A 17356-nucleotide genomic window follows, 5' to 3' on the forward strand; every position below is an offset into this window, starting at 1 on the left:
TTGGGCTGCTTCCAATTACACCATTAAAAAAACCCAAAACTATTACTTGCTGGGGCAGGGGAAGTAATTTTTTCTAACAAGCTTGTTCAGCAAACAAAGCCTATAACAGCAAACATGCTAATTATGCTAGGATTCTGACTAAAGTTTTCCTTCTTTCCTACTGTGTCTCCCTAATCATTCCATGCATTTCAAATTCCTTCTGATCAAGAAAATAAGTCAATTATATACAGAAAAGTTCTTTGCTGTTACTAAAGAAGGAGCATACACAATGCCATTCATGTCATTTAAAATCAGCATCTATCCACAGTAAGAAAACATACATTTATAACCTTCACTCAGCTTAGAAACAAGGACACAACTAGCCAGCGGAATTTCAAGGAATCAGAAGTCCTACTTGAAAGCATTTTGCCTTCATTTCACCATGACTTCATCTGCCACCTTGAAGCTGGGGCACAGGGATGGCTGAGGGAATTAAAGTCTCCATAACAAAAATCAAGTGAAGTACCGAGACTTTGGAATCCACAACATCATAGAAACTTCAGTCTGCCAACAAACTGGCAACTCCCAGCACTATTAGTTGTACATGCAAAAAGATGCAGTCAGAGGTTCCAAATGCACTCACATGCAACAAGGTGGTTGAAGACCCGTTTCTATGACATTTCCACAGGCACCACTAAAGGTTCAGCGGCTGTAGCTGAAGCACCCCTCTCCAGAAAAGCAAGATACAACAAGTAAAACTACATTTCCTTTATAAAGGGCTAGCAAAACCCTAACAAATTTCCCAGCTCTGTGGCTCTTTCATTATTGCTTCATTTGAACACAGGATCATGCCCACATCATCCACCACAGAAGGAAAATCATGAACAGAATCTTCTAAGAATTATGCTTTTTACCTAGACAGAAATATGATCAGAATTAGAGCTGTGCACTAGACTGCATGGCAGTATGTCAGTATTTACTTTAGGTTGTACCTACACAGAGTCCATGAATTCAGTACTCCATGTCAGTAGGGAGTACATTGATCACTGCTAAGGTGCATAAAGTGTATTCATCTCTATACAATAATTAGCCCTTGTTTACATCAAAAAGTCTCTTTATAGTCCACTGTTTTGAAGTAAATTTCACCTTTCAGCAGTGTACTCCTTTTGGCTTAGATGGAGTTAGCTTTCTTTGCAGTAACTCCTATAGGGCTATGCTTTGGATTTGCAAACAAAACAGTGTTGATAACACAACCGTTTTTTACCTATTGCTGAGCAGTACTTACACAGTGTCAAGGACTTCTTCACTTCTCACACTGTCCTGCACAAAAGCTCGGGAGGGAACACAACTGGGACAGCTGAACCCAGCTGACCAAAGGGACATCCCATACCATATGGTGTCATGCTCAGCAATAAAAGCTGAAAGAAGAAGGAAGGGGGGACATTTGGAGTTAGGCATTTGCTTACCCAAGTAACCACAACACATGATGGAGGCCTGCTTTCCTGTTGATGGCTGAACACTTGCCTGCTGATTGGAAGCAGTGAATGAATCCCTTATTCAGTAGTGAATTAATTGCTTTGCCTGTGCATGCGCAGCTTTTGCTTTCTTTATTAAACTGCCTTTATCTCAACCCACAAGTTTTCTCATTTTCACCCTTCCAATTCTCTCTCCCACCCCACTGGGTGGGAGTCAGCAAGTGGCTGCATGGGGCTTGGGGCTTAGCCGCATGATAGGGTTAACCTACAACATGAAAGTTTAAGCAGAATTTTTATTTAGTGGTATAGCCAGTGTATAGCCACAATATATAGTCACTTACAGGAAACCACAAATTCTTGAATTTAGAAATAAAAGCTTTGATGCTTGCAGCTATTTTAAATGTATTAAATTGCACTTTTATAATGTTTACATGATAAAAACATATCTACAAAAAAAGTTTGGCTGCTAAAGGACAGGTGTCACCACTTTCGCTCTTAAATCATTGAATTCAGAAGACAGAACAGAATAATCCAATATAAAAAAGCACCACCAAGAAATATTAGGAAACATGAAGTATAATTACAAAAATCTCTGTACCATCCATGTGCCTTCCCTGCTTTTTAGAGACAGAACAGAATAGTTGGGCTAACAGCATGTCCTCAATTCCCATCTTGCTGCAAGATTACATGTGCACATTTTTAATAGAGCAAAACCACAGACATATACTTTTAAATGCTGAATGCAATCATCTATAAAAGAAACAGAAACATTAAAGCCACTTGTGCTTCCTGTTGATAAAGACCCTAAACCAGCATTCTCTAGTCCTCTTAATATTACTTAAGCACAAAACCACAGAGAATGGCACACATTGACTCAGAACAAACCAAAAAGCTTTACATTAAATAACAACCTCACTGAACTCAAGTAGTTTTTCTTGTTTAGCTAGGGCATCACCATCCTTCACTGATAGAGGTAACAGCATTTCCATTTGGTGCAGTAGTAAAAACCAAGACAAGCTCTGTTGCTTTTTGCCGTGTCAATACTTACATGTAAACATATATAATGACTCTCTGTAAATTTTACTGTAAGCTCTTACCAAAAAGGCAGGCACTACACGAAGTCTGTCCATGATTTAAAGTGCATCCTAGTGACAAATACCACTTTGCAAGGGCTTGGTTTCAGAAGAAAAGTAAGGCTATAAGGCTAAATGAAATCTAACTGGATGAAGTTTACAAAAGTCTGTCTAATTAACCACATATCATGGTTTCCACCCACTAACTAACCCACCATCAATGGACTAAAAAAGCACAAAACAGATGCTGGTTTGGGAAAAAAAAAAATCTCAATTTTTGTACCATCCTAACTTGAAAATGAATAGTTTTTCCTGTATTGCAAAGGAGGACAAATGCTGCTTTCCAATCCAAAATAAGCAAAGGAACAGAAGTTCCAAGCCATACAAGGTCACCCTCTACTCTCTCTCCCTCAGCCTGTACTGGAAGGTCTATTTTTCCTGTTTGCTTGTGGGTTTGGGTTTTTTTTTAATGAATGTGAGATCAAATATTTCAATAACAAGCTTCTGCACATACACTGGAGGAAAATTCTGCCAACTGGCCTGTACAATGGAAATTAAAACAAAACATGATTACATATTCTAAGACCATTTCTTAAGTTGCCACTGAGAAACAAGCTAAAAGAAAAGTGCAATCTCATGTAAGTCACTGTTTATTATTCTTGGGTGCTTCCAAAAGGGTTTCTGAAAGTCTGAAAGTCTGGGAAAGCACAATTGCATTTTATTTGGCAGGACCTCAGGCTGAAGAACCACATGGATCAATTACATTTCAACATTTACCAATTAAAATAATAAGTAGATAGCCAGACTACTATTGCTATGTCCTTTCAATCCATTACTTTCATGTCATCAACAAAAAGAAAACATTATGGAAGGGGAAAAAAGAAGCATGGTTCATTTACTGAACACTGTACCTATTCAACTGGTAAAAAATGTAAGTTACTTTTTTCATCACTATTTCTCTGGAGGTCAGTGGAGATAACTGGAGAATTTAAGGTTAATCAATACAAGCTTAGTCTGGGCTTTGATATCCAACACACATATATCCTGTCTATTCACACTTTGCAAGCAAATATTTTCTAACTTCAATCTGATACAAGTTAAGTTTCCACAGTGAAAAGAGAGGGAAGTGGAGGGAAAAGGAGGAGGGTGTTTTAAATTACACTTTGCTCCTTGGGCACTACTAAGAGAGAAAACCTCATCCAAGTCCCAACAACACTAAGCCAGTATCCCAGCCACTGGCTGAACAAAATAGGGTAGGAAAGAGGGCTCTGAACTTTTATTTTAGAGCATGGGGTTTTAGTTTCCTGTTTCAAATCTGACCAAGGGTATGTTTTGCAATTAAAATCATAGAAGTTGGTTAACTACAGGGGTCTAATGAAGAGGCCCTTAGTCTCGGAGGCACACAGGAAATTGTGTCTCAAATTTCTGGAGCTACTGAACACCCGTATTTGGGACTGCTGACTACTTCTTCACTGTATCTGTACATCAGTTTCATGGCTGATACATATCAGGCTCATCACAGCTGAAGTTACAAAAGATTTCCCTGTCAGTATCAGTCATTCCAAGGAAAAAAATTTTGAGATCACAAAACATCTAACAGACTGTTAAGGCACACAATCTGACCAACTGCATACAATGTGATGCTTAGTTGTCTCTTTTCCTTTTTTTTTTTTTAACCAATAAATTTGAACTAGCATGCCCTCTGATCTTGAACAATTTCTTAAGAAACAACTCAGTGTGACTTTCAGATTACTATTGTTACTTAATACACAATTGACAACTCCAGCGACAATTGGACACAAACCCGTTTGTAGGTCACAAGCAAGTATTGCATGTTCACTGCTTCATAACTGGTATTTTAGCTCACAGAAGCAGTAACGTCTAAAGGTTATTGTCTGTGACTCACAATGCAGTAGATTTTATATGGTATTAACAGAGCAACAACACATCTCCCCAAGTTCCTGTCAGTCTCATTACATACCAAGACAAAGCACTTTGACAGAGAAAGAAGTGACAGTGTGCCTGCATGGTAGCTCAAGAAATACTGAGATCTAAATTGCTTCAAAACCCTGCCCAGGTATCACATATCAGCTTTGAAACCAGCTCCATTACAACCACCACCACGGGGGTGGGGGCAGCTCAGATACCACGCACAGATATCAGAAGGTACCCCGGGGCCATCTCTTTTACTCATTCTTGCCATGCAAAAAGCAGGTGGGAGAACTGCAGACTGCACAGACTGCCAGACCGATCTGTACAGCAGATGAACATGCCCCGCGGGGTTTGTAAAAGGTTTCTGCAGAAATACCAGCAGGGTCACTCTAGAGCCAACCCTGAGGGTGCTCCAATCAACAAACTGTGTATACAGGCAGCTATTTTGGTCTTGTGAGTACTCTGGGTTGCTTTGCCCAGCAATGTCCTTGGCCACATCACCGTTATTAGAATGTATATACGTTTCAGAACACATATGCTGCTACCAGAAAAAGAAAGAAAACAGCGAAATGAGAGAAAAAGATACAACAGAAATAAAAAAAAGACCAAAACAACCCTTGGTTCCTTTCTAGACAAAGCATATTTTTATTTAGAACAGAAGAATTTCTGTAGATCATAGCCCTGCCAATGATACCTCTCATAACAGTTCTGTTCTGCTCCACACGAGGGGATTTTGCCTTCACTGATGTTAATCCCACAAACATCATATTTACAGATTAAAAATTACCACAATTTAGCCTACTCTTTCTGTATAAAGCACCCAAGTTTGGCAAAGTCAAGATTTACAGTCTACATGTTGTTCTTCTAGATACTCCACACGAATGGCTTTCACTGCTTTCTGTATACATAGGGCAGGGGAAACAATCACAGAAAACTTTTAAATATAAAGGATATTGACCTTATTGCATTTTAAAATTTAGCACAGCCTCTTCTATTCCAGGCACTATCCTTCAGCACATCACTAGCCTGAACTTTTGCCAAATCAATCAACAGAGTTGCCAACAAGTCAGTTGGTGTGATGGAGCTTGCTAGATTAATCAGTGTACACAATGCAGGACATGCACAGCATTCCTACCACTGCAATGCAGACCACCGTCACAGTAGCATCACAGTATTATAATTGCAGAAAACAGATATGAAGATTTACCCTGCTTCCTTGGGGTTTGTTTTACATTTGTTCGAAGTTTAACAGGTTGCATACTTTCAAACGTTATTAGTTCTTACTTTCTTCTCATTTGTGTTTTTAATTGCTAAAGTACATATTTTGTAATGGCTCCTTTATTTATGTTCCAGTTGTTTACATACAAATACTCACACTTGTGAATACTCAGATGTACCAAAGGAGACACTGAGGCCTCATTAATATCTCCACCAATGATAAAAAGCATAAATTAGGACAACAATACTGACATACATGCTGTATTCAGAATTCCATTTTCTGAAAACCTGTCCTTTGTCTTTCCCTTACAACGATTTACAGCTCAGAAGTAATGAGGCTTCTAAACTATTCTGAAGATTTTTGGATTCCCACAAATACAAGCCTGGCTGTTTCCAGAAAGATTGGATTACATGCATAAAACCCAGGTACCAGTGATTCTACTTTGTTATTACTGCAGAATAAATTGTCAGATTTTATAAAAAAACAGAGGCTTAAAAAAAAAAACAGTGTTAGGCCCCAAAGCAGTATATAAATCAGGAACACTCTTAGTTTTAAACATAACTGGTTCTCCATAAAAGTCAATGGCATGACAGATGTATTGTTACACAAGAACTCCAGTGTTTGCAGAATAGATTCCTTCAGAGTGATTGCAACTCAAGAAAAGCTCCCTGCACTCAGCTGCGCTTACTAAAGCACAAAGAAACAGACTCCTCCAAACAGCTTGGTGGGAGCTTTGGCTGAAAAAAACGTCCCAAAAATCAAATCCCACCTTGTCTCCACATGAAGAAACAAAACACCAAAGTTGTCTCACAGTCCAGTGGAATCGGGTTTCCTCTCTCTCACTCTTCAGTAGCTGTAGTAAAGATCAACACTGCTGCAGTGCACCAGTACACACCCTAAATAACTGGGGCAATGAGAACTTCTTTGAATGTCTTTTGTGAGATAATGCTCATGATGGAATGAAACACCAGCTGTGCCCCAGTGAGGCAAACAGCAGAACCCAACACACCATATTACCCTGAAATTCCTGTACCTTTGATCAACTCGATGAGTTTTCTAGAGCTTTTCCCTCCCCTTCTCCCTCCACATTTTCTTCAAGAGTCTCCATCTGTTCTGTCTCTTTCTTCCTGGGTACAAGGTATGTAATTTTTTTTGTGATTCTTACAATTTAAAACTAATATACTTCCACCATTTAAAACAGTATAAAGAATAGTCAACACAGCTATTAGAAGGTACATATGTACTCTAAAACACTTACAGGCAACTAAAATCCAGATCACAAAAAACGGTAGTGTATTTTAAAAGTTAATTTGATGTTAATTTAAGGTAATGTTGGACAGAATTCTAAGCAGTAGCTGCCATGCATACACATTTCTCTGATAAACGAAGGAATATTGTTCTTACTCATAATGAAATCTTAATGATTTTGGTCTTCTACACAGTCTTTGGGTTTGTACAAAACGAAAAAAAAATACTGTCCAGCAGAGCTGGAAATCTACTGAACTTCCTCGACTCAAATCACTGAGTGAAGGAGAAAAAGGAAAACTTGAATTCTCTGAATGCAGCTGAAATCATCACTACTGAAATCAAAGACAGGTAAATTCAGCTTATTCATAGGTGATTATTATACCAGTGCCCATCAAACATGAAAAAAAAAAAAAAAAAATCAGTTAAATAAACAGAAGTTGTTTTCTCCTAGCTTTTATTAGCTTTCAACATTTTCTTCGGCAGTCATTATGGAGCTTTACCTAGCCATGTGCACACAGCCTCACAAATGTCAAACACAGCTGCTGGACTTTGCATCATCTTCCCCCCCAAAAATGACAAGACAGTCCTGGAATACTTTTACAGGTGGATAATGAGGTCAACATAAGCTTTCACCATTTTTGACTCATGAGATATGCAGTTACTCAGTGGCTTCATTCATTCTGCAAGTGGAATACCACCTTCTTAGTGGAAACATACTAACAAACCATACTCTGACCTTCAGTCATTGTTTTAACAGGGAAAGAGATTTTCAAACACGGTGTTTGGTCTTGCCAAAAGAAAATATTTCAAGCGGATTAAGTTCTTTCTCTCTTCATGTGTTCACCTACTTCCCTCATTATTCTGATCATCAAATTGCTTCTCAGTTTGTAACTGGTGCTGAAGTACTCTGTTCCAGATCTGTTGCTAACAGATCCCAGTTTGTACTGTAAAGTGCCAGCAAAAGAAAGCATGTAAGTCTTAGCCTGTGTATTACACATGAATGGAGCCCAGAGAGGGATGATTGCTCTCTCAGCTACACAGATCACATCTGAATTAATTTCTGAGCATCCATTGCTAGATAGGGAGTTCACAGAAATGTAGTGAAAGAAAATACATATTCAATTCATTGAGAAAACTAGCTCCTGTTTAGCTTAGCTGACCCAGGACACAAGATACAGATGCTACAAGAGGGATTTGTGGAAAAGTACTATCCAGCAACACGAACTTGAACAACATAAAACTCACATTTAGAAACAGATGCAATTAGCATTTTTTTTTCTGTCAGTAATACTTGGCTAAAGTAAAATGCTAGGATATGCAAAACATGGCAGGAGAAAAAAAGACACTGAGAACAGATCTCAAGATTCTTTTATGTACCATCTTACCAAACAGATTACTCAGCCTGTTGTTTAGGACTATAATAATAAGTTTAAAACCAAACAAACAAAAAAAAGGAACCCTTCTGCTCCATGACACAACAGTATACAATATTGACAGTTAAGGGTATGTTTGTCCCCAGTAGGCTTAGGCTATGCACACAGAACATGATCCTGCAATCTCTGATACATTTATATACTGAACAAAACTAACACAGAGAGAAAACATTTGGGAATTGACAGGAACCAGCTGAAATAACTAGATTTCGCAAAATACATTTTTCATTTTGTAAATGATATTACCTAACTTGGTTTATTGCTACCTTCTACAACAACAACAACAAAAAAACCACACTTCTTCCCATGAGAACATTTTCATTTTGTTCCTCTGTTTGGTTATGTAATAATTAATTTCAACATTTCCACTTACTGTGTAAAAAAAAATAAGGATAAAAATAAATCAAGAATGTCAGTGAAAGTGAATGTTATTTGCATTTCAACAGATCAAGACAAGTTACCCCTTCTGCAGTTACTTGTTTATGCATGTCACCTGTCTTAAGTGAGAAACATTCTAACAGCTCACTTCTACTTTTTCCTTTCATCTCAAATGGAAAAGTCCCATGTTTAATATATTAAACAGGAAATGGTGAAACGATCTGTCAGAAACACACACAAACTAAAAATAAAAGCAAAATGTTTGCAAAATATTTTGCAATGTTGTCCAAAAAACAGATGTCCCAAATTACATGACATAGCCCCTTCAGTTAGTATTTCACTTTGTATTTTTCAGTGAAACTGTTTAGGTAACAAATGACTACTCAGAATTAATAAATTCTGCTCATTAATTTGCAGTTCCAATTTAGAGGAATTTGAGATCATAGAACTTACCAAAAAAATATTATGTGCAACAGCAAGGAAGTCTTGCATGCACTCTTAATTACACTTTGATTATTCATATTTCTGGAAAGGTCTCAATTTAAAAACAGTCATAGAAAATAGAAGACTTTGTCTCAAAAAAAGCAAAATCTTACCAGCAACCTTTTCTAAAACATTTACTAATTTGCAACATTTGTAACACTTCAGGGGACATTCAGATTGGTCATTAGGAAAAGGTTCTTCACTGAGAGGATGGACAGTCACTGGAACAGGCTCCCCAGAAAAGCGGTCAAGGCACCAAGCCTGTCAGAGTTCAAGGAGCATCTGAACAATGCTCTTAGTGATACGGTTTAGTTTTAGGTAGTCCTGCAAGAAGCAGGGAGTTGGACTTCATGATCCTTAAGGGTCCCCTCCAACTTGAGACACTCTAGGATTCCATGACTAACTCATCTATCTATTCCAGGCCCTAAAAACAGATCTGCAATTAACTGTTCTCCCACAGCGACAAACCACATACATTATCTCTGACTAAACTCCTGGGCAGGAGGGAAGGCATAGCAGAATGTCTTCAAAAAGGGTTGGACCTAAGTTTCCAGTACAGGGGTGGGGGTTAAAGTCAAAAAAGAAATCTTAACTGCTTTTATTTAGTCTATCTGAGCATTGCCACTGGAGGAACTATTCAAACAAAAACTTCAGCACTCCCACTAGCATTTCAAGGAAAGGATAAGGGTTTCTTTGACTTTTGAAATTAATTATGGCCGTGTTTTTGTTTTTATTTAAAGAAAAGAAAAGAAAAAAAAAAATACTGAATTAGAAAAACAGTGATCTCCAATGTCCACTTTAGTGCATATGCTGCCTTAAAGACTATTTTAAGATACAAATCCATTCTGACACAGCTCTACACCCATAAAGTAAACCAAGAAACTGTCTTCTTACCAGCTTGACAAACGAGCATTGGAGTTCTGAATCCAACTGAAATGCTTTTGGAAAAGAAGATTCAACCTGTTCACTCTGGTTTACAAGGCAGAAGATGCAAAGAACTCAAAGAGCTACAAACATAATACTGTAAGCTTCCTGTGACAGCCATCTTTTCCTCTGAATTTACACAGCACTTTGCACAGGAAATCAACATACCAACTAACAAGCAGGACTTATTAGTACTGTACAAGACAAAAAAAAAACCTTTCAGTTACCATGAAGCACAGTTTATTTGAAAGATTTGATGCCCACAAAAGCTTCCAGACCACTAGCCATGGAAATGAAAACTCTATTCAGAAAGCAAATAGTGTTAGCATCCTGTTCATTTCAGATTTTAGCAACTATGAGTACCAAACATGCCTCAAGATCATAAAAACAAAGAGCAGCACCTCTGCTCTAATATTTGTACGTTCTCTTTAACGTCCCTTCCAGCAGAGCCAGCTTTCTGGGGGAATTTTATTGACTGGCTTCAGCTACAGATTTTCTTTCAAACAGTATCACCATCATCTCTAGGCTTTTCACTTCAGGGAACAAAATTAGGAAGCTCTGTGCGTGAACACTGCTTCTCAGCAGTAGCACAAAGTACCTTGGAGCTGCATGCCCAGGCTCACATTGCCATTTCTTCTAGTTGCATGGATAAAGAGCAGAATTTTTTAAATGTTTTGTTGCAAAATGCAGTAACAGTATTACATCAAACAGACTTTTAAAGTGATGGCAACATGATGGCACCCTCTCTCAAAGGAAATAGACTTTGCAAGATGACTCTTAAAAAAATTCTCCCCAGAACTGCATTACTACTAAAGACAAGGTCTTTTTACCATGTACACAGGAATGTAAACTCCAACCCTGAGGCTCTAATAAACTGTAGTTGAAAGTTCTTCTACTATGGCCAGTGTAGAGTACAAAACCAAAACTTCAAGTGCTCGTAGAAACTGTAATTTTAATATGCCCAAAAAAAAAAAAACCCAACCAAACCCCAATCCTCCATAGAAGTGTAATTAAAAAAAAAAAAAAAAAAGTAGAAGGAATAGGTCCATCCTGCTAGTTAAACCAACAAAATATGCTCAGAGCTCATAACCTTCAGATTTTAAACAGCAGCACATAAAGGACAGGGAATTTTTAGTGTATTTGAGAAAAGTGAAACACGAGGCAATGACAATGTATTTCTCAAGTGAAACAGAAAATTTACTTTTTACAGCATGGGGGTTTTGAAATTGGCAGAAGTTTTGGACTCCAATTTGGCAGGTCACTGAGGAATTAAAACATAATGCAGCAAACTACCTAGGGCTCCAGCTATGGCTACCCTGCATGCTTGTCATCTAACAGACCGAATCCCACCTACAACAGAAGTGCTGTGTTTTCAACAGGAAGGCTGCTGCTTTACCCAGTGCCCTGTCCTAATGCCATATTTGGCTATGGTCTCGAGTCTTACCAAACACGCTTTACTTTCAGTTTGATCTGAAAGCTTCATTTCCTCCTCTGTGGAGGAGGAGCGAGATGTGTTACTAATACAGAGGCAGCAAACATGGGCTTCACACGGCTTCGCTTCAGTCAGCAGCGCAGGATGCACACACGCTGCTGTGCCGCCTTGCCACCAAACGCTCCGGCATGCACACCTCGAAGCTGCAACCACACCGTTAGGCCAGGCACTTCTGCCAGCGCACGGACAGTTCCGAAAGCTTTCTGGCTTGCAGGAACACCCTGAAACATTGCTTCAGACACCCTAGATCCTCCCGTACTTTACCTCTCCTTTCCCTCGCTGGGAGGAGATACTCTCAAGAGTGCCTCAGTGAGAAAACAGCATAAACAGGGGGTCTGGTTCCTCCCTCCTGTCACAGCGGCAACGGCTTTGGTGCTCCGGGCGCACGTAAGGCTCTTTCCTCGGAGCGATACACAGCGAGAGCACACCTTGGTGTAGAAGTTGCTCCGGCTTCGTAGTGTCCGTTATCTGCCACCGTGAGACTAGGGCCGGCCGATAAAAAGCGCAACAGTACCGAAAGAGAGATGGAGCCTCCTCTCACCTTCCCGGTTACAGGCGTGTGTGCCTAATTAACCCCAATAAAACCAGATCGGAGGTAACTGCCAAGCCGCGGAGCGTGGGGGCGGCACGACTAAGCGGCTTGCCCCGCTCCCCTGGGCCAACAGCCCCCTCCGGGCGCACCGGCCGCCCCCGGGCCCGCCCCGGCCGGCAGGCAGGGCAGGCCTGCCGCGGGGAGGCCGCGCGTCCCCGTCCCGGGCTGCGCCGCCGGCGGCGTGGCGGCGCCGCGGTACTCACCGCTGGGAAACGGCTCCATGTTCCTCCCGGAGTCCGCCCTCAGCCCGCGGCAGCGCAGCCCTGGCGAGGCGGGAGAAACGGCGCGGAGGCGCAGCCGCGACTCCTCACTCCGCCTCCTGCCGCCGCATGCTCACGGGGCAGGCGCTGCCTCGGGCTCGCCGGGGCTGCTGCGGCCCCCTCACGCCGCGGTCGCTGCCCGATGATCCGCTGCCGCAGCTCCAGCGGCCGGGGGCGCGGCAGGCACAGTCCGCGGCTCCCTGCGCAGCAGCGTTCCAGGGGAGCAGGCGCGCACAAACCGCACTCTGCCCGGACCTCAGCGCCCGCCTGTCTCCCGCCCCGCTGCTGGGCCGCGCCGCACCGCCTATTCCTCACGCAGACCCGCCCTCCCCGCCCGCTTCACGCCCGCGGCGCAGCGCCCTGCCTGGCTCTCCGAAGCCCGGGGGAGCGGGTGTCGGGAGGCCGGTGCCCTGGCCCTCCGCGCCTGCAGGGCTACGGCGGGCACGTCAGCCGAACGCCGGCCGCTGCACGGCCGCTGCGGGGCGGCATGACCGGGCCGCGGCGGGGCCGGGCGGTGCCTCGCAGGCCTCCGTGCGGCGCCCCGGCACGCTGCGCCGAGCCCCGCGGGCGCCTGCGGCCGGGGCCGGGCCGGGCCGAGGCAGCGTCCCTGCGCCTCGCCGCCGAGCTCTGCTTAGCGCCCTTTGACTGTAATTATTATTTTTAGCCTTAACGCTGCCTCACCTACTCCCTCCACCCTGACCTCCACAGTTCTGCTATCGTTACCTAAATACCATTTTTTCATTAATACGAGAACTCCGTAAGCGCTGGTTGTTGGAAAAGAAGATAGTGGGAGTTGATTACTCCTGACAAACTCAATATCTGAAGGCCCTGTATTTGTTTTGCCAAAAAGAGGAAGAAATCTAAATTTAACTGTTCCTTGGGGGAGGGAGGGAGGGGATGAGGGCCAGAGGCCCCCAAGAGCTCAGGCCTCATTCCCAGGTGCGTACTTGTCCTGTTTCATGAGCCTAGAATGTGCTTTTTCACACCTTGCCGCAGTGTCTCACAGGCCTGGTTACAGTGACAGCCCTGCAGCGTGAACTAGGCCGTGGTTGCGTTCTGCGCCACTGCGGTTTCACCCGACTGGCACCTGGGCCCCATGCAGCCGCTCACTCGCTGCCCACAGTGGTGGGGGAGAGGATCGGGGAACGGGGGAGGCGGGGGGAGGTGTGAAAGTGAGAAAACTCCTGGGCTGAGATAAAGGTGTTCAACAGGTAAAGCAAAAGCCACGCACACAAGCAAAGCAAGGAATTCTTTCACTGCTTCCCATGGGCAGGCAGGTGTTCAGCCATCCCCAGCAAAGCAGGGCTCCATCACACGTAACACTTACTAGGGCAAACAAACTCCATACACTAAATGTCCCCCCCTTCCTTTTCTCAGCTTATACATACTCAGCATGACGTCATATGGCATGGAATATCCCTTCAGCTAGTTCTGGTCACCTGCCCTGGCTGCACCAGCTGCTGACAGGAAAATTAACTCTATCCTAGCTGAAACCAAGACAACTGTAAGTCCTTGGAGTTTAATACTAGCCCTAATGCTGGACACAGAGCTACAAGAGTTTCAATGATCTGCTTACCAACATGGTCTCAGACACTCCTTAACATATAACAACAACCCATCCTCAAAAATTATTAAGTAAGCAAAGCATTTATTTTAATAGCATGAGGTGTCCTGAGAACTTTCTTTTCTAAGCACTGACCCTGCCTGACACATATTTAAATATATTAAAGAAACATTAATAGCCATGTAGCTGACTTTGTAGTGCTGGGATTCTACACAGTGTCACACAGAGACTGCAGAGAGGCCTGAATAACTTCTTCTGAGCTCCTCATCACTTGATTTGACCATTCTTCATTTTTGCCAATCCCAAATGCTTACTCAGCATGACACACCTCTGTGAAGCAGAAGAGCTAAAAGAACATACTCCATTCCATGTGCAGAAATTTCCATATCTGGATTTTCCTATTAAAATCAAGTTGTAAGAATACAGTGGGAACTATTCATACAGAGATCATTTCACAGTCGCACCTATTTACATCTGTTCAATAGAAGAATAAAGGTTTCAGTGTAATTTTGGATTACTTCATTCAGAACAGAACTGAAGGTCCAGCTTTGCTGGAGCTGTTCAAAACCTAGAATTTCTACAATTTGATAAAAAAATTCTGTGTCCAAAAGTTGCAGATGCTTTTCACTGTAAAATATAGTTTATTGTATTTTTTCGTTATAGTTTAGTAGTATGAATGACTGATAAAAGTTAAGAATGTTAAGCTGGTTCTTTTTTGAGGCCTTAAGTCAACTATTACCACAGTGTTGGTTGGTTGTTTTTTCTTAAATGCAGAATAAAACATTTCTTTAATTACACAAAGCCCTAAATATATCCTTAAAGCATCTGCAGTGACTTCTATTTCATCTTTATTTGGCAGCCTCCTTCATCAATATCTTAACTGAGCCTTTTCCATGGGCTAAAATATGATTGCTAGCAACCTTGCCTCTTTCTCCTCTTTGAAGACTTGCTTTCCCTAAAGAATTGCTTTAAATATTTCAGCTTTTAAACAGCAGGAAGCCATAACATTTTTGTCATGCGAAAAATTCTCTCAACCCTAGGTGTTTGATCTGTCTATTAGTGCCCCAGCAAAGCCAAGACCCTTGTGCCCGACCAGTCTGCCAGTGTCCCCTTACAGGGACACTTCACTGAACAGTCCCGCTGGATCAGAGGGCAATTTGACTGACTTGTTCAGGGAAACACGCCCACAGCATCAGAGGGATCCCTCAACAGGTCTGCCCACTTTGTTTGAATGTGCGACCCACTGCCAGTGACTGCTAGCACCCATGAAGGACTAACACCAACTATTTATGGAATAACACTCTTCATTAATATGAAATCTGACAAGGTTCATGATCGCCAGTGATAATGACTGTCTGCAAAAACAAACTTGAAGTGATATAGAACCAAACTATATACAACCAAAACCTAAATTACTAATGAAAGCTAGAATAAGTTAGTTATTTAGCATGCATAAGACAAAGTTCTTACCCAATAGGCGTCCATATGGGGGAGAAGACAGGTTCAGCCCATTGACTGATCCCAGAAGTTACGATGGAGTCTCCATTAACTTCTCCCCTCATCTGCCCGCTTTTTGTAGTTCATAGTACATTGCATATTCATTCATCATACACAGGACTGGTTACAAGTTTCTTGCTTCTGATGCAAATTGATACACATCCTCAGACAACACTGCTGAAGCTCTCTACTAACTACGCATGCTCCTCAAGTGGGGTTTTGCCCTCTGTCAGGGGAGCTATTTGAGTTGAAGGTCGTGATCTCCCACTACCACAGTTGTCTTTGTCTTATTTTCAACTGATTTTCTATTGATGTCAATGGATTGCAACACCTCATCATCCTGTTTCCTCTCATAGCCAGAACTTTCCTCACCTGAAGGATTCTTTCTGTGTAACTTAGATAACAGTCTTGTTTTCACTATCTGCTCTTTGTTTCTCTTCCTTCTCAAGGCTGACTGCCTTGATTAGAAGTCCCTTCATTTGTACCAACTTTAGAGTGTGAGTCAGCTTGGCCTAGCTTTGTGAACACTGAGTCAGAGTTGGGTAATCCAGGAGTTTAGACAACAATTCCCCCCCTTTGGACTTATTTCAGTCCAGGACCAGTCCATTTCCATCACATTTAGGTGGAGCTTGAGCGACTCTAGTCATGCATATTGTTGTTACTAACTGGTATTGTGTGGCCAGTGAAGTGTCGTAGTACCTTGGAAGCAGATAACTTTGAGATGGAGATGTGTGTTAGTATTACATTGAGATTATTTCATCTGAGGAAAGTAATTTTGCCACAATGGTTGGCTCAGCCACAGACATCTCATGGATTCTTCAACTGGTACGCAGCTTATCAGCTGTGTGGTGCCATCAAGTTCCCACTCCTGCAGGGAGCACAGCAGAGCCTGGCCACGAGGTCTCCACTCTGCTCCAGCCTCTGTCACTCCCATCAGGGTGCTGAGCTGGCAGGGTGTGTTGCTTGGGGAGCTGTGGGGGTGTAGATTCTGTGCAAGTCAACCATCCTGAAATTGATAGCTGTAGTTTACCTTAAAAAAGCTTTATGTAATACTATGCTTCTGTTAGGACCCAATTTTCTCTAATTCCCCTCCCTTAAGGTGATTTGCCCACACATTTGTTACCGTTTATTTCTCTGTTGAGAGGAACAGAGATTTGGCCACACTAATGTTACTAGTGTTAGGTGGACACTTGGGTGCCTTTGATATAATGGAAAATTTTCAGTTGTTTTCAGCCAGATCTGCTCATAAGGAGCCACACTGTGACAGGATGTAAAGCTTTGTAGTTGAAAAGGACTCCAGGGGTTTGAAGACCAGGAATTTACTTCATCAGTCTTTATAAACATGTCAGATGTAGCTTGGAATCAGGTGTGGGACTGGTGAACCTTTTGGCTGACAACCTTAGAAGGAGACAAAAAAATTGCCCCAACAAATACTTATGCCTAAAGCCTGAGTAGAGATAAGGAATGTGGAAGGTCTCTTTATCCCTTGACTGAAGTACCTAATACTGCTGATTATTGTCTTAGTTTCCTCCTTAATGTAAGGTTTTGTATTTAAAGATGAAATTGTTTCATTGCAATGCACACTACTCTACTCTGCATAAATCTGGCACTCTCATCCCCTGCCAGCAGGAACTACAGCTGCTGGTAACCACTGTCTGTTCAGCGTACCATCCCACACAATCCATAGCACTGTGTTTACAAAATAAATATCCTTATCTATCTATCTATTTCTACAGGTCAATTCATACCTAGAAGAAGCAGCTGTTTCTACAGGAGAGTCATTGCATTTTTATTCTTTTATGCAATA

General features: G+C 42.0%; 1 protein-coding gene across 3 annotated transcripts in view; it reads right to left on the minus strand.

Annotated features, from left to right (window-relative positions):
- The window catches only part of LNPEP (leucyl and cystinyl aminopeptidase), a 66995-nt gene extending 54289 nt beyond the window's left edge, over positions 1 to 12706 (minus strand). The window contains exon 1 of one of the 3 annotated variants that reach the window (XM_055790863.1): positions 12432 to 12706. In XM_055790863.1, the coding sequence (XP_055646838.1) occupies positions 12432 to 12450 (19 nt within the window). In that variant the 5' untranslated portion in view covers positions 12451 to 12706. Of the gene's footprint in view, positions 1 to 10114; positions 10246 to 12431 lie in introns of those variants that run through there. The other 2 variants (XM_055790865.1, XM_055790864.1) reach the window with 2 other exon arrangements.
- Positions 12707 to 17356: the final 4650 nt, after the last annotated feature.

Source organism: Falco peregrinus, chromosome Z (genome assembly GCF_023634155.1).
Source record: "Falco peregrinus isolate bFalPer1 chromosome Z, bFalPer1.pri, whole genome shotgun sequence".
Lineage (NCBI taxonomy): Eukaryota > Metazoa > Chordata > Aves > Falconiformes > Falconidae > Falco > Falco peregrinus.